Raw genomic sequence first — 20,571 nt, 5'->3', positions numbered from 1 at the left:
CAGGGTCTATGGATAGATGCAGTGTCCCGAGGATTATCACGACTATATATCTACGAGACTGTATATACCCACCGATACGGCGTGTATCATAATGTTACAGCGCAGTACACTTCAGGCAGATGAACCATCGTACCTGTCTCTGGATGCACGGTGAGGACCGAGGAGCGGCGCGCCCTCCTCGGCCTCCTCGATAGCTTCTACGGCGAGCTCGTCGGTCTCCGGCGGCACGCCCTGCAGGTGCAAGATCTCCTTGCGCATGGCGCGGTATATGACCCTGGGAGACATTAGCGCGCGATTGAGGTGGCGACGAGCGGAAACTAACCAGCTCGCGAGAGCAGTGATCAAAACACCTCCGACGGAGATGGAGATGTTCAGGATCTTCGTTGCTATGACATGCGTGTAAGGCTCCGTACGGGGATAATGCGGTGCACCTACTCGTGTCCATATGCGACCGCTGCTCGCCGTCGGAAAGAGAGGCAAGGCGTGAGCCGACAAGCACGAAGATCGCGATCTTTGGGAAGACCACGAATGTCGCCATGAAGAACTGCCAAAGCGCCACGGAGTGTATCGACTGCAGGCGGAGGCGTGAGCAACTTTATGTCAGTTAATCCTGGACCGACTCACGGCGAAGAGCGTGTTCGAGTACACCCAGGGAGGGAACGGCGACGCCCGGATGAGCATAATCAGAGGCAAGCCCTTGCTAGCCTACGGCCAGGGCGTTAAGAGGTTAGTAGTATCTCTGATAGCTGTGAGCAGGCGTTACGCACGATCACGGTCTCCAGAGCCTGCCACTTCTCGCTTGACTGGGACCAAGCTCGTAGCCTCCTGCTAAACAGAAGGCGCAACACGACAAACGTGAAGGCCGAGCCGAACAGGGACCCGGCAGCAGCGATGGGGAAGCCCTTCATGCCATACGCGTACCCGCATAGTGTGATGAGTGTGGTGTGGCCCACCCCCGGCGGGAACGATACCACAACTGTCTCGATACGGTTGTTGAGTATATGAACGGTGACACCGCTATGAACTCACAGAACAGTCCGAATAAGATGAGCCAACCGAAGCGGTAATGGCTGATCTTCTGCGCAGTGTTGTAGAGGGCCTGACCGATGCGGTCCGGACCGATGTAGATGACGGTGAAGGCCAGGGAGAGGTAGAGGAAGAAAGTTCCCCAGACGAATAGCTATATAGCGTACACGATGGATGATGAGAATGCAAGGAAGGATTGCAGATAGAATGACGTACCTTAGAGTACGTATTGAGCTTCTTATAGCGCTGTATAGCGGCCCGCCCGAGGTGCTTGACTTGAGCAGCGGCGAGCATGAGCCGCTGCTTGGCCCCGTCACCGCTGGTGGCCATGTCTACCCAGGTATTTCGATGAAGAGGGAATGAAGATGGGTCGTGTTCAGACTATGCAAGTGAGCGACTGGTGCGGTACCACCCCAAGCTCCGCAGTAGCTTTCGTCCGAGTCGGACGATAGGACCCGACGGTATTGCAGACTCTGTCGGTGAACACGACAGCACAGACGAGGCTCTGCAGTAGAAACAGGACGCAAGCTACGGAACACTGAAGTAGAGGCCGGAGAGGAGATGGTGGTCCGGCTCGAGGGGACGTGAGTGCTTCCGGCAGAGCCGCTGCGGTGATGCGCATTGCGCATTGCGTCGGCGTGATCGTGCGCGTCCCAATGAGCGCCTATCTAGACGCGTCTTCGGGGTAGTAGACGCCGACACGACCTCGTTCCGCACGTCGACGCAGGACGCTTGCGCCACACCTCGTATACGCAGAACCACCTGGACCTGCTAAGTTTACGCACTTAGAAAACATATGGAGAAATTCTCAGCATTCAGGGTGAGTCAGAAATGTATGTTCTCTCCTCGTTGTTGCTGAAGGGCATCGCAGGATCCGGGAACGGGCATCCAGGTTCGTAGCACAAAGACTTGTGCGCCGACTTCCCGCTCAATTCAGCGCCTGACCGTCGCAACTGCAGCCATTCCTGCGACCAGTCCCACCGTCAGGCTCGGATATAATTGCGACTGTCGTAGCGCCGCTAGGTTACGCTCTCGGCGCCGTCAAGACTATCCTCGTGCTCGCAGTCGCGCTTGTCTACGCCGTGCTTGTGCAGGGACTCTGCCTTGTCTTCGTGAGTGCCCCAGTGTTTGCGTTTAGCTATATGGCCGACTCACGGGAACAGGTACCAGGCGCCAGTCCCCCCACTACATAGAGCTGTGACCTATGTTTTCACCGCAATTCTCTCCCGTCTAGCCCTGTTCCTAGTCGGACTCTACTGGATCCCGGTCGAGGTGGTCCAGCGAAAACGCGGGTGAGCTAAACCCATTCCTTTCGCCTGGCCCAACTGAATAGAGATGGTACGGCCTGCTAGGCGAGTGGCCCCCGCGCAAGACAAGTGGAACCCTGGTGCGGGCGACCTCATTGTCTCGAACTGGGCGTCCTGGGTGGAAATTCTCTGGCTCGCATTCCGGTAAGTCTACCGCTCTCGAATCCTGTCCCCCATTGAACCGAACCTCATGTATCATTATTATTCTTCCCCTCCTAGCTTCAACCCAATGTTCGTCCTCCCCGTCTGCGAAACGCTCGACATCCCCACAGCCTCCTCGCAGACCTCCTCCCCCATCTCCCGCACCCCCGGCCGACGCACCGGCACCGGCTCAGCCGCCATCTCCTCCCCCTCCACCCGCGCGCCCTCCACGCGCATCCCCATCGTCGGCTTCCGCCGCGTCTCGCTGCTCACCATGCTCGCCGCGACCGGGCGCCTGCCCGTCGCGGAGTCCGCGGACACGCAGGACGCAGACACGCTGGAGGGCATCCGGAGCAGGGCGGACAGGCCGGTGGCCGTGTTCCCCGAGTGCACGACGAGCAATGGGCGCGCACTGCTCCGGTTTGCGGAGGTGTTCGGGGACGTGAGGCTGCCCGTGATGAGGTACAAGGTCTTCCTCATGTGTGTGCGGTGAGTGCGCCCGCATGAGGTCCCCGGCGTAGGCGTGCTGACTTTGTTGGTTCTTTGTAGCTACGACCCGCCCACCACGTTCGCGCCCACCGTGTCGCACTCGATCGCTTCCGGTTTCCTGAACCCGCTGGCACACGTCTTCCGGCTAGCGAACTCCCTAGCGCCGCTCACTGTCTCCATCCGCTTGCTCGCGCCGTCAGAATCCCCGAGCTCGGGCTCTTTCCTCCTGAGCGAGTTCCTAACTGGCGGTACCTACCCGGACCCGCTTGCCGAGTCCTGCGCGGCGTTAATGGCTCAGATCGGCCGCGTCAAGCGAGTGTCATTGGGCTGGGAGGACAAGGTGGCTTTTCTCAAGCTGTACAGAGGTGGAAAGTAGAGTACAAAGCACTGCAATGCTACTGCGGGCACCCGCTACCCTTCAGACCACGGAAATCACAGAAAAAGCACGGACGTACAAACAGGCAGAGATTCTGCCTCGTCTATAGAGGTTCAGTCGGTTAAAAGCATGTTGATGTTGTTTGCTGCTCACCTCACGCAGCTTGTTCTTCGCCGGGGATCCCCCCTCTATAAGTAGGCTCTGAATTTGGTGTCGGTCTCGTTATTGCTGATCGGCAGCTGCAAGGTGTGCGACCCCAGAGCCGGCGTCCACGACATCCTCGAGGGCTGTCCTTGTATATGGTCGGGTTGGCAGGGCACCGAGGCATCACGACTGTCATCGCTCATGGCCGCTCGTTTGTGAGTCTCGTAAGCCGACACACTGTCGTCACGATCCCACGAGCAAGGCACAACACGGTCCCAGGAGCACCTTTCGTAGTGCCTCTGGTCTTGACGATCTGACCGCGGACCTGGTGGTGTGATACTCGGTTGGCGTTGGTTGCGTAGGGGAGAGCGTGAGCGGCTCCGCATCGGCTGGGTAAGTCTCGTTTCCTCGCGGCGAGCCGCCTGTGAGGCAAGGTCAAGCCTGTAAGCCTATAGTACCACACGGAAACACGACTCACATAGCGGGTGAGCTGCACAATATTCCCTAGGAGTGCCTGGCCGCTCAACTCCTTCACAGCGTGTTCTGCATCTTTTTCCAGCGTGAAGTCAACGAACCTATGTACAAACATGTCATGAGATAATCTGTGACAACATCGAGAAAACCCACCGTCGGGTGTGGTCCCCCGTGTCGATACCGCAGTAGGCGATCTCTCCTCCCAGCGAACAGCCGAAATCCATGAGTTCCTGCGCGGGATGTTCAAAATCTGACAGAAATAGGCGGTCGGTCACTACACACCTGCCGAGACGTTCGTGAATTTACGCCCGTTATCAACACTGGAAACCTCATCTTCGGCTCTTCGGTACTTCTCGAGGACCTGGATACGTGAATTGGTAATTTCTGATATAGGAGGCCAATGGGTCGTCACCTCGTGCGGGAAGGCAGGCTGGGATGGGTCGGGGGAACTAGGGAGACCCCACGCGTTCCGTGTACTCGAACGCGTCGATCAGGCCGAGCCAGCTGCACTTTAACATCTGCAGCACAGTAATCAGCATCAACCTCCATCACTCTTATGATAGTAGTAAATCAGCACTACCAGCCCCGAGGAAAGGTCGGCCACCGAAGGTCCGAACGACGTCCTACAACCGCGGTCAACTTCCTCCGCCACCCGACAAGGAACCGAGGGTGGAGAATTACCAAGGCGTCCTGAAGCATTCCCATTAAAGCACTGCGTGTAACGGGCCCGGAAAAATTCGCCCACCTTCGCGCTGTCGAATTGCACGAAGCCAAAACCTGCTGTCCTGCGTCAAGTCTATACGGCGAGTAACCCTCTTGCGACTCGCCTTGGCGCAGCTTGATCTCCAAAATTTGGCCATACATCGAGAGGTACTGCATTGTCAGGCATAAGCAACGTCTGCGACAGATATTTGAGGATTAAATGCGCGTACCTTGTGTACCTCTGTCGTGCTGACATTCTCAGGCAAGGCTAGACATGGATGTGCTGAATTCAGCAAACGACACCGCGATATCCCTCTGCAACTCACCACCGAGATACACTCGTGATGACATGCTAGGTGGTATCCGCAGCAGGACGAGTTGCGGGGAATGGGGGCAAACCTGGGGGCAAGAGCAAGAAGCGGCTCGTCGCAAAGAAGCTCTTATACATTAATGACGTCGACGTGAAGAGAGCATTAGACGTGGATCGGTGCTGTGAAGGCTGTCAACGGCCCGCCACGGACGGGGATCACTTCGATGCAGGCACCGCGTCCTTCCCGAATAGTGGCGCGGACGCCTGTCGTCCGAGGGAGATCCGCAGAGGGAGATCCGAAGCCCCAGAGAAGCGATGTCAACCAACACATGAATTGCACAAACGGTAGTAGTACCGCCAAACCACCGTCCAAACCTTCTTTCTAAATTCTACAGAGCACAAAACGACACACAAGCTCTAGTGAGTTGCTCAAAGTTTCGCCTTGGGGTGCTTGAGGATCTCCTGGAAGGCCCTCCTCAAGTCGTTCTTGAGATCCTGCATTATGACAAGATATGAGACCTTTAGTCATCACCAAAGTGTGCGGATATGCAACGCACCTCGACGTCCTCGATACCAACACTGATGCGAATGAGGCGCGGGTCAGCGCCCGGGTCGGAGTGGATGCGCTGCTCGATGAGCGACTCGACGCCGCCGAGACTGGTTGCGGGCTGAAGGAGTGCGTCTGTGTCAGGTGCGGCAGCAGTGATAGGGAGGGCGGTACTTACGATGAAGTACTTGACGGTGTGCGGCAGGAGCGCCGCGTATACCTCCTTCGTCGTCTGAATTCGAAGGTGTGGGTGTCAACAGGCTTCCCATTGAAAGGGCAATTTTAGAGGTGAGAGCCGGGCACTCACAATCAGCGCGAACGTGGGGTTCCATCCGCCCTCAAGCTGAGTCTTCGGGTCGAACCCGCGCGCGTCCACGCCCTGCAGGCTTGAGTGCCACACCTTCTCGATAATGCCAGCGGGGATACCATCAGAGGACTTGCCCTACGTCGTGACTCTTCGTCAATATCCTAATCGCCGCCCGACAGTACGGAATGAACGTACCCCGGCGGCCTTGGATAGCCATTGCGCGAGCTCGTAGGCGTTCTCCGACTGGCGCGGCACGCGCAAGTGGAGGGTGCGGAGGGAGCGCAGGAGAAGCCAAGACTCGAGCGAGCCCATCATGTTGCCGAGGAACGTGCGGATGTGCCAGAGCTACCGAGCGGGTGCATGAGCGTCCATGGGAAGTAGGAATAGATCGTATGTCCTTACCTCCTTCCACTTCTCCAGGGTGGGGGCAACCAGAACACCGCAGAGCAGGTCAGAGTGTCCACCGAAGTACTTCGTGCCTACATAGGTCTAAGCATACATTAGCGACACGAATGTGTAAAAGAACGCACCGCTGTGCATGATGATATCCGCACCCCACTTGAAGGGGTACTGGATGGGGGGCGGGGCAAAGGTCGAGTCCACGAGCAGCCAACCACCGGCGGCGTGGACCTGTAACACCATCAGCGCCATTCATACCTCAGCTGTGGCTAGTAGCCGTACCTTGTCAGCGTAGTACTTGATGTCACTGAGTGAATACAGAGATGAGCATTCGTTTGAACGGACGTAGTGAAGGGCATACCGAGCCTCTCCGGTCGGGTTGAGCGGAGTCTCGAGCCAGCAGAGATCGCCAGGCTGGAACTCATCGTCGATGCCGATGAGGGGCAGCTCAGTCTCACGGGTGCGCTTGTAGACGTCGATAGAGGCATGGCAGCCGTGGTACCCTCCGGTAATGGCGATACGCTTGGGTTTGAAGTACACAAGGGCCTGCAGTCACTGCTTAGCTCCGCCTTGTGTGTGTACTGCAGCACGCAGTGGTACACTTACGGCGTAGGTGGCAGCGAGCCCAGAAGCGAGCGTAATAGCGTACCCGTCCTATAATTGTGCATTAAGTAGGAGTATAGCGAGGCTGTAGACAGTGTCGCTTACGTTGATCTTGCTGAGGACGCGCTCGGCACGGCCGCTCACGTTCTGGGTGTAGCGCGAGTAGATATGGCGAGTGGGGTTCCACACGTCAAATTCATCCGCGTCGGTCGTCTCCAGCGGGTTGGGCGCCCGGAAGGCTGCGATCGCGGCGTCTCAGTACATACTACGGATGGGACGAGAAGGAGGATCTTACTGGTGGAGACGGAGATGGAGGGCGCTACCTCCGCACCGTGAAGCTCGTCATCGGCGTGGATGAGCTGTGTGCCGTTCAGCTTCGTGGCAACCTTCGATGCCATCGTGGTCGTGTTAGTTGTGAGAGCACCCAGGGGCAAGTGCGGTCTAGAGAACTGACAGCGGGAGTCGACGTGTGTTCGCCGGAATTATATAAAGACCTGGTGGTTTTGGGCAGGCTGTTTACATACAGCGGGCGCCTGGAGTCATATTGCGCGATTCACGGCGGGCATCCGACCGTATCTCAGGACGCGAAATTCGTGTTATAGCCGAGTAAGTCAGTTATATATGTCGAGTACATAGCACAGTTATCCCACGATGGAAAAGCTAACATATCACAAGGATATCTCACTCCTATGGCACGGTAATCGGCGCTTAATGGAGGATTGGCGCGCAAAGCAGTGTCCAAAGAACTTTAGCGCACCACGGTTAAATTATTTTACGGCGTACAGCATGCGATAGGAGTGTGCTATCCGTGTGATATGTTAGCTTTCCCTGGGTGGGCTAACCTTGCTGTATACTCAACAAAGGTAATTGACTTACTCGGATATCACATGGATTTCACATCCTGAAATACGGTCAGATGCCTGCCGTGATTGCCCAAGCCGCCACAAGCGCCCATTGCCGATCCGGCTGCGGAGAGTCGGACACGGAGAGCCGTGAGGCGTTTGCAGCACGTGCGTGTGACAGGACGCGTTGCCCGCCAAAGAGACCGCGTCCAGCCAGACGTTCGTTCACGCTCGCTTCTTCATCCACATCCACCACCGGCCTACTCCCGCCCTCTCTCGTCCGACTCGTACCTCCCAGGCTGGCCTGTCTTTACACTACTGCATCGCCCACCATGTCCTTCAGCTTCCTCCGCCTCGCCGCTGCGACCCTTTTGGCTGCTTCCTTCATGACCTATCTTACTGGGGTCTCGGCTGCTGAGATCGACTACACCCGCATGGCGCTCGAGCGCAAATACACTACTCCCCACTCGCTCGGCAGAAACTATCAGTTTGACCCCCGCGACGGCTGGCAGACTGTCAACACTACCAACCTCAGCTACAAGTACTCGTCTCGGGCAGACACGGACTCTGATCTGGATGACGACCCTGATGACACTGACGAATCTGGGGACTCTGAGGGGCACGTTCTGGAGTCTCGCTCGAAGAAGGCCAACCACAAGGTCAGCAAGAAGACCGTTAAGAAGGCAGCAAAGGCATCCTCGAAGATCTCGAAGAAGACCACTACGAAGTCCGCGAAGTCAACTACTAAGAAGCTGACGGGATCTACCACTGGCGTGCTTACTGGAGGCCTCAACAAAGTCATTAACACCCTCAAGGGGATCGGCAAACCTGAGCCGGTCACTATCACCTGGTATACTGGACACGATCTCCTCAACCCTAGCTGCTGGGACAACACGCCCTGGCACCCATCTGTATGCGCAAGCCCTCGCTGAGATGTTTTTTGTTTCTCAACAAAGTGTAATGATATAGGACGGATCTTTCGCCGCTGCGCTCACCATGGAAGGCTGGACGACCAAGCCGAGTTGCTTCAAGTTTCTTGAGCGTAAGTGCCTACCTCGACCTCTTCACGAAACCCGCCCCTTTACTCACGACATCGTCTAGTCTGCCACCAGCCGACGAAGTGCGTCTTCGTGCGCGTCGTTGACTCGTGCGCGGGCTGTGCCAAGGGGTCGAAGCACGTCGATCTCACGAAGGCCGCCTTCTCCTCGCTTGCGGACCTCGATACGGGCTTGTTGACTGTGCAGATGCGGCCGGCGACAGATCCTAAAGACGGATGGTATGTTATATCGGTATACGTATTCAGAACGCACATGCTCACTTCTGCGCAGGCTCGAGGATTTGTGGGGCCCCAAGGTCTAATGAACATCTGACCGAGAGGTCACGGACAGCAATTATGTATGGTCCCTGGCCGGGCCGTCTGCTAGCACAGACGCGTATACCCCCGTAGCATGGCATTGTATCGTTAGCGATGATGAACCATCTACACAAACACACTATGTATTGTAGAATACACTACTTTTCGTCTCGCCCTCAGGCCGCGGACGCCTCACGCCTTGATGCTCACGCGCTTCCGCTTCTTGCCCTCCGCAATGCGCTCCCGGACCTTCTCCTCGGACAGGTCCGCCTCCGCCTCGTAGAACTCCGCCGTGCGCTTCGCGTCCGTCTGCCGCTGCAGGAAGCGCAGCGCGGCGAGGTTGTACCCCAGCGCGTCCTTCTGCTTGCGCAGGCCCTCGCGCAGGTGCCGCCGGAGCGGGACGAGCGCGGTGCGCATCACGCGGTTCGCGACGATCTGGTGGTGGTGCGTCTTGAGCAGGAAGAAGATGATGCGCGACGTGAGCACGATGTTCCACTCCTGCATCCCCCACACGAGTTATTAGCACTTGGGTACACAAGCAAGCAAAGGAGGAACGGGACACGCGCCTTCTGGGCCCAGACGTTGAGGAACCGCATCAGGCTCACGACCTTCCCGAACGGAAGCACGAGCAGCGCATCATACAGCGCCGTCGCCGGCACGCGCTCGACGACCTGCAGCACATACGCCTCGGGCGCAACATCATACGCCGCGAGCACCGGGTGCCGCGGCGGCGGCGCGACGCTCTCCGCGAGCCCCCCACGGGCCCGTGCGTCCTCGTACTCGCGCAGCGCCTCCAGCTCCGCGTCCGCGAGCTCGAGCGCCTCCATGATGCGCTCGCCCGCCATGAGCGTCTCGGTCGTCTGCTTCGTGACCGCGCCGGTCTCGGCAGCGCCGGAGGTGGCGGCGGAGGGGTCTGCGTCGGGCGCGCCGCTGCCGATGGTGGCGTCGGCACGGTTGAGCGTGTCGGCGATGCCGGAGTCGTAGAGCGCCTCGAGCTCGCGCTCGCGTTCTTCTTCGAGGAAGAGCTGGTGGGGTGTGTTAGATTGGGGCATGGCACGCATATAGGGTGTAGGCGGAAGCTTACAGGTTCATCGAGCTTTTCCCAGACACGGATGGACTTGTCGTGCGAGCCGGTCACCACGAACTTGCCATGGCGGCTGACGGCGAGCGCCCACACCTCGCCGTGGTGGCCTTCGAGCTTCTGGATGTTCTCAAACTGCACCAGGTATCCTCGTCAGCTCAGCGCGCGCAAGACTGCCGAGGTACACAGTGTACGCACCTTGTCGCCGTCCCAGTACTTGACCATCTTGTCCTTGCCGACAGTCCAGAAGTTGTGCGACGCCTTCGCGTCGCCGTCGCGCGCGTCCGTGCCCTCGAACGCGACCTGCATCACGCTCTCGTCGTGCGCGAAGATCGACTTGTGGCAGTCGCCGAAGTCGAGCCCCCAGATCTTCACGTTCTTGTCCGCAGAGCACGTCACAATGAGCTTCGAGTCGGCCGAGATGTCCATAGAGAGCACGGGGAGCTGGGGGGGGGGCGTAAGAATCGTTTGGAGCGCAGATGCCATAAGCGTGCGTACCTTGTGCCCGTAGAGGGAGAGGAAGAACTTGAGCGTGTCTTGGTAGAAGACCTTTACTGTCGAGTCGAGCAGCGCGACTGCGAGGAGCTTGCCGTTCGGGCTGTATCGTACGGACAACACGTCGTCTGTCATCTTCAACGTCCGTATGTGGACCAGTGTGAGCAAACTTGCGCTCCGAGGCTACATACCGGTACATGAGCAAAAAGGACAATTGTGATGAGAATAAGACGAAGAAATGCGCACGTTATCACTGTTTGCAGGCTTCCGCTCGAACTCCCAAAACTTGACGTCCTTGTCAGCGCTGCCGCTGACAAGCCCTTGCTCGTCAGGGCGGATGTGGATGGACCACACAGTCGCAGAGTGCGCTTGGATGGTGTCCACGAGGGAAGACGAAGCGATGTCATATATGAGGATCTCGCCGGACTTGGTTCCGATGGCGATTTGGCGGTCACCAGGCAGGAATGTACTGCAGATTGCGTACCCGCAGTCCATCGTGCGAATGCACGCAGTAGTCTTCATGTTCCAGATTTTCAGCGATCCATTGGATGCAGAAGCCAGGAGAGCGTCGTCGGAGCTAAGGCACAGAGTGCGGACATCTGTTCTATGCCCAGGCAGGTCGACAGAGAAAACACGGCCTGCTTCCGGGGGTGCGTCCTTCGATTTCCCGGGAGGCGGTATGCTATATACCTCCAATGCGTTGCTTGCCAACGCGACAAACAGCTGGGTGTTGCCCTTGACCGCGACCTCCTCGTCTCCGAAGCCGAATGACCTGACTTTGCCGCTCGCGCGCACGATGAGATATGGGGTGAAGCGGTCCGCGAGCTCAATCTCCTCGCTGTGTTCGGCATCTGCGTGGACGTCTGCGTCAGCCGCCTCGCCCTTTTTCTTGCCCTTCTTCTCAAGCTCCTTCTCCTTGACGCGTCTCCGCCGGCGAGCCTGCTTTTTCTTGATCTCATCTTCCGTCCGTATCCTGAAGATTTCTACGGACTTGTCATGGGACTGAACGGCAAGGTACGGTTGATGTGGGTGGAAGGTTATTTGCGAGACGCGGTGGGAAGAGGCCAGAGGGAGTGTCGTGACAGGGTGGAGGAATTTTGAGACCTAGAAAGTCTTCATGAATACGGCATTATAGAGAAATGACCACTCGTAGACGTACCTCGCCGGTGTCTGTCTCCCGAAGACCTTGAGCCAGCGCCTCATGGTCGATTTTCCATGCCTTCAGCTCGCCCTCACCACTGCCAGTAAAGACCAGGTCTTGCTCGGGGTTAAGGTCCATGGTCCATACTTCCGACCGGTGAGCAACGACCGTTTGTGTGCAGTGCTGTGTTTGTAGATCCCAGAGCTTGAGGAAGGTGTCCTTAGACGCAGTCAAGAGGTACCCGGGTGCGATGCCGGTAGAAGTAGAAGGCGCGGACTCTGCGGCAGGGCGGACGAAACGGATGGCGGTAATTTGGTCACGGTGGCCTCGCAGACTAACAGGGTCAGACGCAGGGCGTAGAAGACAAAATGATAGACGTACCGGTAGAGCCCTGCTTCGCCAACTACATCCCACAAGATGAGATCGGTGTCTTGCGAGCCAGAAGCTAGCCGGGTGCCGGACCCGTCGAAAGCGAGCGCAGTGACGGCTTTCTTGTGCCCGTTGAAGGTCGCAATGACAGAGGTGGACGAAGCGCTCCATAGGCGTACAGAGCCGTCCGCGTAACCGACGGCGAAGACATCCTTCTGAGGGGAGCGAAGGATACAAGTGACCTCCGCTCGATGTCCGGTCTCATGCCACATTGAAAGCTACACCGTTGTTAACGAGACGTAAGGCATATTAAGCACGGGTCGTACCATTTGGCCCCTTTTGACGTCCCACACTAGCACATCTTCGAGTGCAGGCACATAGGCCAATTTGCCGTCGTAGTGCGAATTGGACGAAGCGCTGCATACGACTCCGAACGCCTAGCGGAAAGTCAGCGCGGCGCGCGAGGGTAGAGCGCACGCTGTGCGCACCTCTGTAGGGCCGTGGCGAAGGTAGCTTTGGACCATCGCGCGCGACTAGGTATGGTGGGGAGGAGCAAGGATCGAGGATGGGCGCGCGGAGGGCAGCGCGAGAGCCTTAATGAGATGCCGAAGAGCGAATATTTTGGACGTTCCCACGGGTGCTCTCATGCTCGTTCGGTCACTGAGGTCGACCCCACCGCCAAGCCTCTGCGCGCGTGCGTGCTCTATCCCAGGCTCGTTTATTCCGAGAACTGCGCTCCAGGCAGTGTCTAGAGGCCCACGCTCGCACTTCTCTCTCTTCCGTACCATGACCATCATGCAGCAACCCGGTCCAGAGGCCGCGCACAAGCTCGTCGATTTCCTCAATGCCTCGCCCACACCCTTCCACGCCGTCCAGGCTGCCACCGCCCGCTTGGAGAAGGCTGGGTTCGTGAAGGTACAATGAGCGGAGGAAGGCTGCGGGATTTCTCTGATGTTTTGTCAGGTCAAGGAGCAGGATGATTGGGAGAAGAGCCTCAAGCCTGCGGGCAAGTACTTCTTCACCCGGTCCGTACCTGTATATCGCGCTCGGTTTTAGTATTCTGAAGTAAATGCATGTGCTTTTACAGCAACCAGAGTGCTCTCGTCGCATTCACGGTCCCACAGAAGTGGCAGCCTGGCGCCGGTGTGTCCATCGTCGCAACTCACATTGACAGCCCCAACCTGCGAGTCAGTCTTCTGCCGTCAAACCTTCGGTCCTCCAGGCGCTGATGCACCCATCTGTATAGATCAGGCCTATATCGAAGCGTACTAAGGCTGGCTATCTCCAAGTAGGCATCGAGACCTATGGCGGCGGTATCTGGCACTCTTGGTTCGACCGCGATTTGGCTTTGGCGGGCAGAGTTGTCATCGCAGACAAGAACGGGAACTTCCACGCTAAGCTTGTGAGGATCAACAAGCCTCTGCTCCGGATCCCAACTCTCGCCATTCATTGTAGGACAAATCGCGTTATTCCCGGAGGCCTTCGCTAATCGAATATCCTAGTGGATAGACTCTCCGGAGATAACTTCCAGTTCAACACGGAAACTGAGTTTGTCCCCATCCTAGGGCGTGTGTCGGCACAGCTCAACTCGTCGCCGAAAGAAGGCGCAGGATCGGCTCCAGGCGCTTCAAGCATCCAAGACAACCACCACCCTGCGCTTTTGTCACTATTGGCCGAAGAACTTTCCGTCTCGCCCGAATTGATCCATGACTTCGAACTGTTAGTTCGCTCCATGATCTGCTCACATACGTGCTCACCGTGCGGTTTAGCCACTTGTACGACTTCCAGCCCTCCACTCTCGGCGGGTTGAACAACGAGTTCGTGTTCAGCCCTCGATTGGACAATCAATTCTCTTCGTGAGTATCTCGCAGTTCGTCCTTTCTTGAGCTAGGATTGACACGTTCACAGGTTCGCAGCCGTCGAGGCGATAGCGACCTTCGCCTCTTCGTCATCTTTCAACGTTCTTGACGGCAACGTGAACTGCATTGCGCTCTTCAACCACGAAGAGATTGGCTCTGTGTCGACATCCGGCGCGGAGTCGTCCCTCATCCCGTCCCTGCTGCAGCGTCTGTCTCCCTCTCCTGCCGCATACGCCCAGTCCATCGCGCGTTCCTTCCTCGTGAGCGCGGACATGGGGCACGCAGTGCACCCGAACTACACCAGCAAGCACGAGGACAACCACACGCCCCATGTCAACGAGGGCGTGGTCATCAAGACGAACGCGAAGCAGCGCTACGCGAGCGACGCCATCGGCAGCTTCATCGTCAAGAAGCTCATCGAGAAGAAGGGCGGCAAGGTGCAGGAGTACGAGGTCCGGAACGACATGTACGTGGCCCGGTTGCATGTGCGCGCAACGATTCGCTGACGGCGTTTATCTAGGGCGTGTGGTTCCACCGTCGGCCCGATGCTGTCGAAGCTCGGCGTGCGCACCGTGGATGTCGGCTGCGCGATGCTCTCGATGCACTCTATCCGCGAGACCGCCGGGTCGGACGACGTACAGAACGCGATCGACCTGTTCTCGTCTTTCTTCGAGGGCTTCGCGGAGCTCAACAAGTCGCTCAACATCGAGTGATGTAATGTATGTACAACCAAGAGGGCATACCTCACGATTTATACCCTTTGGCGCCCTGGGATACACGAGGCGTGTGTTCCTGAGACCTCCCCATGTGCAATAGCATTGCGGCGCACCCAACCGACTGACTCTGACGGGCATGTGAAGACCCGCAGTATATGTTACTAAATTTGAAGCCCCGCAGTAGGTCCAGCCAGTTCTTTCTTAAAGCTCGACTACCAGCACCGGCGGCGGCAGCGAGATCTGTCTGCAATACAGGATGTTGCAATTGGCCGACGCAGAGAAGGCAGGTCATGGTTATCACGCGCAAGCCTTCGATATCAAGCCCTTGAGATACGGTGCGTCTAAATATACGCCCTAGGTCTTTGTCTAGGTAATATGCTCACCGAGCAACTCAGTGGACGTTCCAAAGGCGACTCGGCACTCCGTCGATGCTTTCGGTCAAGACTCCGAGACTAAGTATCTCGCGGTAAATACGCGAGCGACGATTACCCGCCACACGGTGACCAGAGCTGACTAGCGCATACGTATAGGATGCCGATACTACTCCTTTCTGGGACCAACGCCAATACGTAAGACAATTTGCGTTCCTTGTCGACAGCGTACGCTTGCTGCAGACGTTCTGCATCAACGGCGGCGAATCCCTCATCCTAATGTTCGTGATCCCCATACATACGTACTGTGTTCCAGTACACAGGACTGACCTCCATCCATCAGTGGTGGATCTGGAAGAACCCGTGGCCCGCTGGGTGCCATTGTGCAGCCGCTCTTTATGGCCCTCGCCCCAGAGGAGTACAGGAAGGTATGTGGGATGACACTCATCCCCCGATGCTGATCTTCAATGTCCCTCAGAGACGGAATGAGATCGTGGAGAAAGCGACCGAGCTAGTGAACGCCGCGTTCGGCGACAGCCCCGAGGACATGATCGAGATACACGGGCTCTCGACCGCCCCTGAGAAGCAGGGGCTGGGCTACGCCAGCGCGCTCATGGGCGTCGTTGGAGAGATGGTGCGTCGTGCTTGCATATCACTCCCTCCAAAGCTCGTACTAAATGCTACCGGGAATGTGCAGGCTGACGCGCAGGGACGCGGTGTGTACGCGATTACCACGGATGCGTACAGGTTCTACGAGGCACAAGGGTACACCGTTCTGCAGGAAGGTTTTATTGGAGGGGACAATCCCAAATGGGACGGGCCTCCCATCGGTTTTCGCATTGTAAGCAGTTTCATATTCTTCGTTGTCTTCTCAGGACTTATGCCCACGCTGCGGTGTAGGTATATCGAGCACCAAAAGCGTTAACTCAGAGGAGAGCTTGAATGGCAGGGTCGACGTTCTACGCCTTACGGCTTGCGTGCCATATTACCCCGTCTCCCTATGATTTCATCTAGTCTGGCTCGTTCGGATAGAGACAGACATGACATCCACTGTTCCCTCAGATTTAGGCGCGTCGCCGACGCACATCTCGTCGGCAGTCAGCTGGTGTGGGCACCCTGGACCTATTCTCTCTACGATACTCCACTGCCAGTTCAGTAGTTGCATGCTACAGCTCTAGATTGAGTCTCCACGCTGCTGATCATACTGCGGCAGCGCTGACGGCCCATTGATATCCCGTGCGAATTTGTGCGCAGCTTACTAGTGGGCGACCACGTACACCACGTACGCACGTAGTTTCGTTCCTGGCCAGCTTATCGAGCGCCCCTCATGACGACCCTAAGCAAGGGATACAGGGGGCATGCTGCACCTCGCGAAAGCGACGACGAGAAGTCCCCGCTACTCACCCTGGAGGACGGGGTAGCCCCAACACTGCCTATCTTGCGGCCGCTGGGATACGGTGCGTGCGAACTAGCGAACGGGGTGATGTATTAACTTCTTCGAACTTTGCGTTCATGCCATGTATCGACTTCTTCAGGAGATGTTCCGAACGCGGTGAGAACGAGCTACAATGCTATCCTCGACGACGCCCTGACTCGGTACCTAGATGTGAGTAGTTCACCCGCGGTTGTCATTTAAAGCCACTCATATTATGGACCTCCTCGTTCAGGATGTTGATACCGTTCCTGGCCGGGCGTTGAGACAGAAGATTTCACATGGGCTCTCACTCTCAGACCATGTCTCCCTTCACACCGGGTGGACTATCGGCGACCGCGGCGGCGATGCCATCCTGACTCTGTATATCCGTCGCACCCCGAGTCCGCTGCTCGCCGGCGCTGACCACCATAAACAGTGTGTTCCCTGGGGGCAAACGGGGAAGATTGTTGCCATTCTTCACCCCTCTCTTGAGGCCGTTTGACACCGAGGAGTTAGTCAAGGTTCGTTGTTCTCGCGAGCAGCGACGAGACGAAGAAGTCTGACTGTCCCGGGTCTATAGCGGAAGAAAGAGTTTGGCGCAAAGGTGGGGCCGATGCTCAAGCGGGCCTTCGGGGACTCGATAGAGAACCTCATCGAGATACAAGGCTTGGCAACCGCTCCGGAACATCAGGGCAAGGGCTACGGCACTGCACTGATGCTACTCGTAAATGCTTTGGTAGGTGCCTTGCCTTGCCATGCCTTGCCATGCCATGCCGCACTAACTTCAATGAGCTGATGTTCTCAAATTCAGGCGGACGTGCAGAAACGTGGCGTGTATCTGCTTACCACAGATGCACACGGATTCTACCAGAGATTCGGCTACCACATTGTTGCAGAAGATGTCCTCGGAGCGGACAACCCAAAGTGGACTGGGGAACCGGTTCACATACGTGTAGTGAGCGGCACCTCCTATTCCGTCCTGCGCAACGCTGGTACAATCTTCATTCACCTCCACAGATGTACAGACGTCCATTGGGGTTCCCCTTTCCCCCTAGTGACTCGGAGTCGGAGAAGGTCTCTCGGTGATCTGAGGTTGAGGCTTGTTGCGCGGCTATGCAGCGCGCAGCCCACTGCGTCCAACGGCGTTGCCGGTTCACGCCGGCGCACCTGTTTGAAATTGTGATGATGGTCCGATGTATGGCTATCGTACTTGGACATATATGGAATCCACAGCCGCCTACAGCTCTACTTAATCGCTTGGGCTTCCGTAGTCCCTGACGGCGCACGTCCGAACTGCTAACCCAGTGCAGAGAGTGGTAGGTCCTCATGGAGGCACGAATTTACGACTCATCGCTTGCTGTATCCCTATCCGACCGGACCCCACTCTTGCAAAGGCATGGAGAGGTCTATGATCAGAAGGCCGAGGCGGCGCCCTTGAAATATGGTGAGGCCCATCCTCTCATTCACTTTACGAGCAGAGCAGTGAAAACCAATCCTCTTGCCCCTAGGTCGTATCTCCAAGGCTGCGGACACTCTCCAGAGAGCGTTTGCTAACGATCCCATCATGATCTACTATGGGGTGCGTCTGTGCGCGCGTGACGCACGCAGCTGGCGCCATGCTTATACCAGTCCGATCCCAGTCGGTCGACACCGCGCCATTCTTCCACGCGCGCTGGAAGCTCAGGCACAACGTCACATTGCTGGACGCAGTACACCAAAAGCGGGTGCTCACCGTGAACCAAGGGGACGCTGTTCTGGAGTAGTAAGCCCTCTTATGCCCACTCTGCGTTTGACCGCATGCCACTCACCGTGGGTATAAATTGGCAGCGGCATCCCTGGAAACAATACGCCCAGCACAGGGTATAAGCTCTTCCATAAGCTGTTAGAGAGTTTCGACACTCCCGAGCTCAAAAGGGTGTGTTGTCTTGCCTGGGCTCCGAGCTTTCTTGATGTGACTGGGTATCGCAGAGGAAGGCCGAATTCCGTGGCAAGGTTATGGAGTTTGTTAAAGACGCGTTTGGTGAGCAGGTCAACGACATGTACGACCTACAAATGTTGGCGACCGCTCCCGAAGCACAAGGGCGGGGCTACGGTTCGGCGCTGGTCAACGCTGTCACGGATATGGTACGGCGAAGACCAACTGTTCGTCGCAAAACTCTTATTGACGCGCCAGTGCTCCTAGGCAGACGCCGAAGGTCGAGACACATGGGTCATCACGGTCAACGCCTCCGGATTCTACCAGCACCTTGGTTTCCAGATCGTCCGTAAAGGCGTCCTGGGAGATGACAACCCAAGTTGGGAGGGCAAGCCCGTCCCGGTCTTCGTGGTATGTTGACTACCTGCTCCTCGACCTGCTAAACGGCTGAGAGCGAATGAACTACAGCTGCGAAAACGTGCCAGTAAGGCGAGGGTTGCGCCCAGGGATGGCATGACGGAGAAGTCCTAGAACGCTTGAAGGCTGGTTAGTTGACAAGTGGTCTGAAAGAAGATTGAATGGCATCATTGTGTGCGCCGTCTTACCACTGCCGAATCACTACTCCTACTGAGCGATAGTACAGGACACAGGACCCTGCGAAAGCTTGGACATTGAGCGCTGGGCCTGAGAAACCGGGTGAGAGACGCGCAGCGGATGCACATGCCCCGGACTACTTCCGAATGGCAGTTGATGTCCGGCCGCAGTGCCTCGACGTCCGAGTCTTCTTCGCCGATTCAACTATCACCGATGATGGTGATGGTCCGGTATGCTCGGCCTTCATTTCCTACAAGTACCCCTCCGAGCAGGGCATCTGTCGTGTTGACTTCCCCGCCCCATCGCTGCTTTCTCGCCGTTCCGTCAGTCGGCCCAGAGTCGGTTGCGTGCCAACATGCAGGAAATCCTTGAAACCAGGTCCCACGATGAGAAGACGCCACTGCTACGGCAGCAGCGCGATGAGCGTCTTAAGGCCCGGAAGGTCGAAATCGTGCCCATGAAGCGCAGTACGTGTCTGTAAATGAGTGCATGAGTGAAAATATAGCTGAGGCAGAATGAACATGTAGGTGACATGGCACGCGGTGCTAACACTATTCATACCGCCTTTCACACGGACTCGTTGATGCAGTATTTCGACGTAAGTGCACACATCCTGTTCGTGCGAAGTATGATTAGATGGTCACTGAGTGCAGGACGCCGACACTGCACCTTTTCTCGAGAGACGGGCAAAATTTCGTTACTATCTCATGTTCGATGCTGGAATTCGGCAGCATCGTCAGCTAACTGTTGACGCGGGAGCCGCTGTCCTGAAGTAGTGAGTCAGCAAATACTCCCAAAAAGTTATTTGCCCACTAAGCGCGACTGCCACAGCCAGGTACCTGGAGGTCGCGAGGATCCTTGGGTACATACATACCTGACAAACGTCAGTCGCAAGCTGTTCGATACGCGTGAGCTCACGAAGGTATCACTGCTCGCGGTCACCCATCATCGGCGCAGCTGATGTTTGTTATGACATAGCGTGTCACGGAGTTCGCAGAGAAGACGGTTGCCGCGGTCGTGGACGCCTTTGGCGAGAAGCTGGCGGAAATGTACGAAATTCAATCCCTTGGAACAGATCCGGAGTTCCAGGGTCAGGGCTTTGGTTCCGCCTTGGTCACCGCAGTAACAGACATGGTTAGTTTGAGTTTCAAATCTTGGGTCAATGAGTACTAACACCTCCTTCCAGGCGGACGCTGACAGTCGCGACGTGTGGCTAGTCACCACAGATGCGTACGCGTTCTACGAATTTCTGGGTTTTGCTACCGTCCGGAGCTTCATTGTCGGAGATGCTAACCCAACCTGGGCAAAGGCACCCATTACTGTTCGCGTTGTGAGTCGACACCCCACGAGGACAGCACATAATTTGATCGTACTGACTACTACCATATAGATGCACCGACCTTGGAAGAAGTCAATTGAAGACGTTTAGTGGGTTTATTATGTGGTGACACGTACAGGTTGATAGGAGGTATCTCTGCCGGCTCGCATGTATTTCCTATGTATTAGATGGATCGATAGCGCTGAACGTTAGCGGTATACTGGTCGACAGTGATTTAAAGGATGCACTCACTTTACAGCTAATTGTTTACCAAGTT

General features: G+C 56.8%; 10 protein-coding genes across 10 annotated transcripts; 6 read left to right on the top strand and 4 right to left on the bottom strand.

Annotated features, from left to right (window-relative positions):
• Window positions 1-111: 111 nt before the first annotated feature.
• TRAVEDRAFT_115459 (Golgi apparatus membrane protein TVP38) lies at window positions 112-1,320 on the bottom strand (the record flags this gene model as incomplete). The annotated part of the gene is made up of 7 exons (XM_008037118.1): window positions 112-274; window positions 323-386; window positions 436-571; window positions 625-705; window positions 768-976; window positions 1,030-1,180; window positions 1,243-1,320. 7 exons carry the CDS (start codon window positions 1,318-1,320, stop codon window positions 112-114), a joined length of 882 nt encoding a protein of 293 aa, XP_008035309.1.
• Window positions 1,321-1,738: 418 nt separating this feature from the next.
• Window positions 1,739-3,387, top strand: TRAVEDRAFT_142873 (uncharacterized protein). Its single transcript, XM_008037117.1, has 7 exons — window positions 1,739-1,846; window positions 1,898-1,918; window positions 1,986-2,138; window positions 2,197-2,318; window positions 2,379-2,477; window positions 2,553-2,963; window positions 3,024-3,387. The coding sequence occupies exons 1-7, from the start codon at window positions 1,823-1,825 to the stop codon at window positions 3,337-3,339; spliced, it is 1,146 nt and encodes a 381-aa protein (XP_008035308.1). The 5' UTR covers window positions 1,739-1,822; the 3' UTR covers window positions 3,340-3,387.
• A 1,019-nt stretch (window positions 3,388-4,406) lies between these two features.
• Window positions 4,407-5,010, bottom strand: TRAVEDRAFT_44091 (uncharacterized protein; the record flags this gene model as incomplete). Its single annotated transcript, XM_008036793.1, has 6 exons — window positions 4,407-4,475; window positions 4,538-4,580; window positions 4,639-4,647; window positions 4,703-4,830; window positions 4,890-4,927; window positions 4,986-5,010. 6 exons carry the CDS (start codon window positions 5,008-5,010, stop codon window positions 4,407-4,409), a joined length of 312 nt encoding a protein of 103 aa, XP_008034984.1.
• Window positions 5,011-5,291: 281 nt separating this feature from the next.
• Window positions 5,292-7,257, bottom strand: TRAVEDRAFT_142870 (cystathionine gamma-synthase). The gene is made up of 12 exons (XM_008037116.1): window positions 7,121-7,257; window positions 6,931-7,064; window positions 6,829-6,876; window positions 6,584-6,768; window positions 6,505-6,529; window positions 6,354-6,453; window positions 6,226-6,302; window positions 6,019-6,168; window positions 5,824-5,958; window positions 5,695-5,748; window positions 5,527-5,637; window positions 5,292-5,464 (listed from the first exon to the last, which is right to left on the bottom strand). Exons 1-12 carry the CDS (start codon window positions 7,221-7,223, stop codon window positions 5,399-5,401), a joined length of 1,188 nt encoding a protein of 395 aa, XP_008035307.1. The 5' UTR covers window positions 7,224-7,257; the 3' UTR covers window positions 5,292-5,398.
• Window positions 7,258-8,020: 763 nt separating this feature from the next.
• Window positions 8,021-9,026, top strand: TRAVEDRAFT_103142 (uncharacterized protein; the record flags this gene model as incomplete). Its single annotated transcript, XM_008037115.2, has 4 exons — window positions 8,021-8,578; window positions 8,637-8,709; window positions 8,769-8,943; window positions 8,996-9,026. Coding segments are annotated over 4 exons (837 nt in total), but the record flags the coding sequence as incomplete, so codon positions are not given.
• Window positions 9,027-9,071: 45 nt separating this feature from the next.
• TRAVEDRAFT_56628 (WD-repeat-containing protein) lies at window positions 9,072-12,683 on the bottom strand. The gene is made up of 10 exons (XM_008036964.1): window positions 12,596-12,683; window positions 12,434-12,544; window positions 12,120-12,385; window positions 11,757-12,072; window positions 10,844-11,701; window positions 10,601-10,780; window positions 10,301-10,546; window positions 10,106-10,237; window positions 9,588-10,046; window positions 9,072-9,519 (listed from the first exon to the last, which is right to left on the bottom strand). Exons 1-10 carry the CDS (start codon window positions 12,629-12,631, stop codon window positions 9,214-9,216), a joined length of 2,910 nt encoding a protein of 969 aa, XP_008035155.1. The 5' UTR covers window positions 12,632-12,683; the 3' UTR covers window positions 9,072-9,213.
• A 69-nt stretch (window positions 12,684-12,752) lies between these two features.
• TRAVEDRAFT_26923 (aspartyl aminopeptidase) lies at window positions 12,753-14,770 on the top strand. Its single transcript, XM_008036581.1, has 8 exons — window positions 12,753-13,022; window positions 13,071-13,132; window positions 13,195-13,294; window positions 13,354-13,558; window positions 13,610-13,826; window positions 13,877-13,963; window positions 14,016-14,432; window positions 14,487-14,770. The coding sequence occupies exons 1-8, from the start codon at window positions 12,894-12,896 to the stop codon at window positions 14,677-14,679; spliced, it is 1,410 nt and encodes a 469-aa protein (XP_008034772.1). The 5' UTR covers window positions 12,753-12,893; the 3' UTR covers window positions 14,680-14,770.
• A 168-nt stretch (window positions 14,771-14,938) lies between these two features.
• On the top strand, window positions 14,939-17,705 carry TRAVEDRAFT_69665 (uncharacterized protein; the record flags this gene model as incomplete). Its single annotated transcript, XM_008037114.1, has 13 exons — window positions 14,939-15,017; window positions 15,078-15,148; window positions 15,213-15,334; window positions 15,397-15,481; window positions 15,532-15,687; window positions 15,751-15,894; window positions 16,399-16,510; window positions 16,589-16,659; window positions 16,721-16,848; window positions 16,904-16,988; window positions 17,048-17,203; window positions 17,279-17,422; window positions 17,485-17,705. 13 exons carry the CDS (start codon window positions 14,939-14,941, stop codon window positions 17,551-17,553), a joined length of 1,422 nt encoding a protein of 473 aa, XP_008035305.1. The 3' UTR covers window positions 17,554-17,705.
• Window positions 17,706-17,756: 51 nt separating this feature from the next.
• On the top strand, window positions 17,757-18,973 carry TRAVEDRAFT_26922 (uncharacterized protein). The gene is made up of 7 exons (XM_008036580.1): window positions 17,757-17,911; window positions 17,976-18,046; window positions 18,108-18,229; window positions 18,295-18,382; window positions 18,436-18,591; window positions 18,650-18,793; window positions 18,851-18,973. Exons 1-7 carry the CDS (start codon window positions 17,794-17,796, stop codon window positions 18,911-18,913), a joined length of 762 nt encoding a protein of 253 aa, XP_008034771.1. The 5' UTR covers window positions 17,757-17,793; the 3' UTR covers window positions 18,914-18,973.
• Window positions 18,974-19,277: 304 nt separating this feature from the next.
• TRAVEDRAFT_26921 (uncharacterized protein) lies at window positions 19,278-20,552 on the top strand. The gene is made up of 7 exons (XM_008036579.1): window positions 19,278-19,443; window positions 19,504-19,574; window positions 19,630-19,751; window positions 19,808-19,898; window positions 19,955-20,110; window positions 20,163-20,306; window positions 20,367-20,552. Exons 1-7 carry the CDS (start codon window positions 19,332-19,334, stop codon window positions 20,403-20,405), a joined length of 735 nt encoding a protein of 244 aa, XP_008034770.1. The 5' UTR covers window positions 19,278-19,331; the 3' UTR covers window positions 20,406-20,552.
• The last annotated feature ends 19 nt before the right edge of the window (window positions 20,553-20,571 follow it).

Source organism: Trametes versicolor (genome assembly GCF_000271585.1).
Source record: "Trametes versicolor FP-101664 SS1 unplaced genomic scaffold TRAVEscaffold_3, whole genome shotgun sequence".
Classification (NCBI taxonomy): Eukaryota; Fungi; Basidiomycota; class Agaricomycetes; order Polyporales; family Polyporaceae; genus Trametes; species Trametes versicolor.
This window is presented reverse-complemented; position numbering and strand designations above follow the sequence as displayed.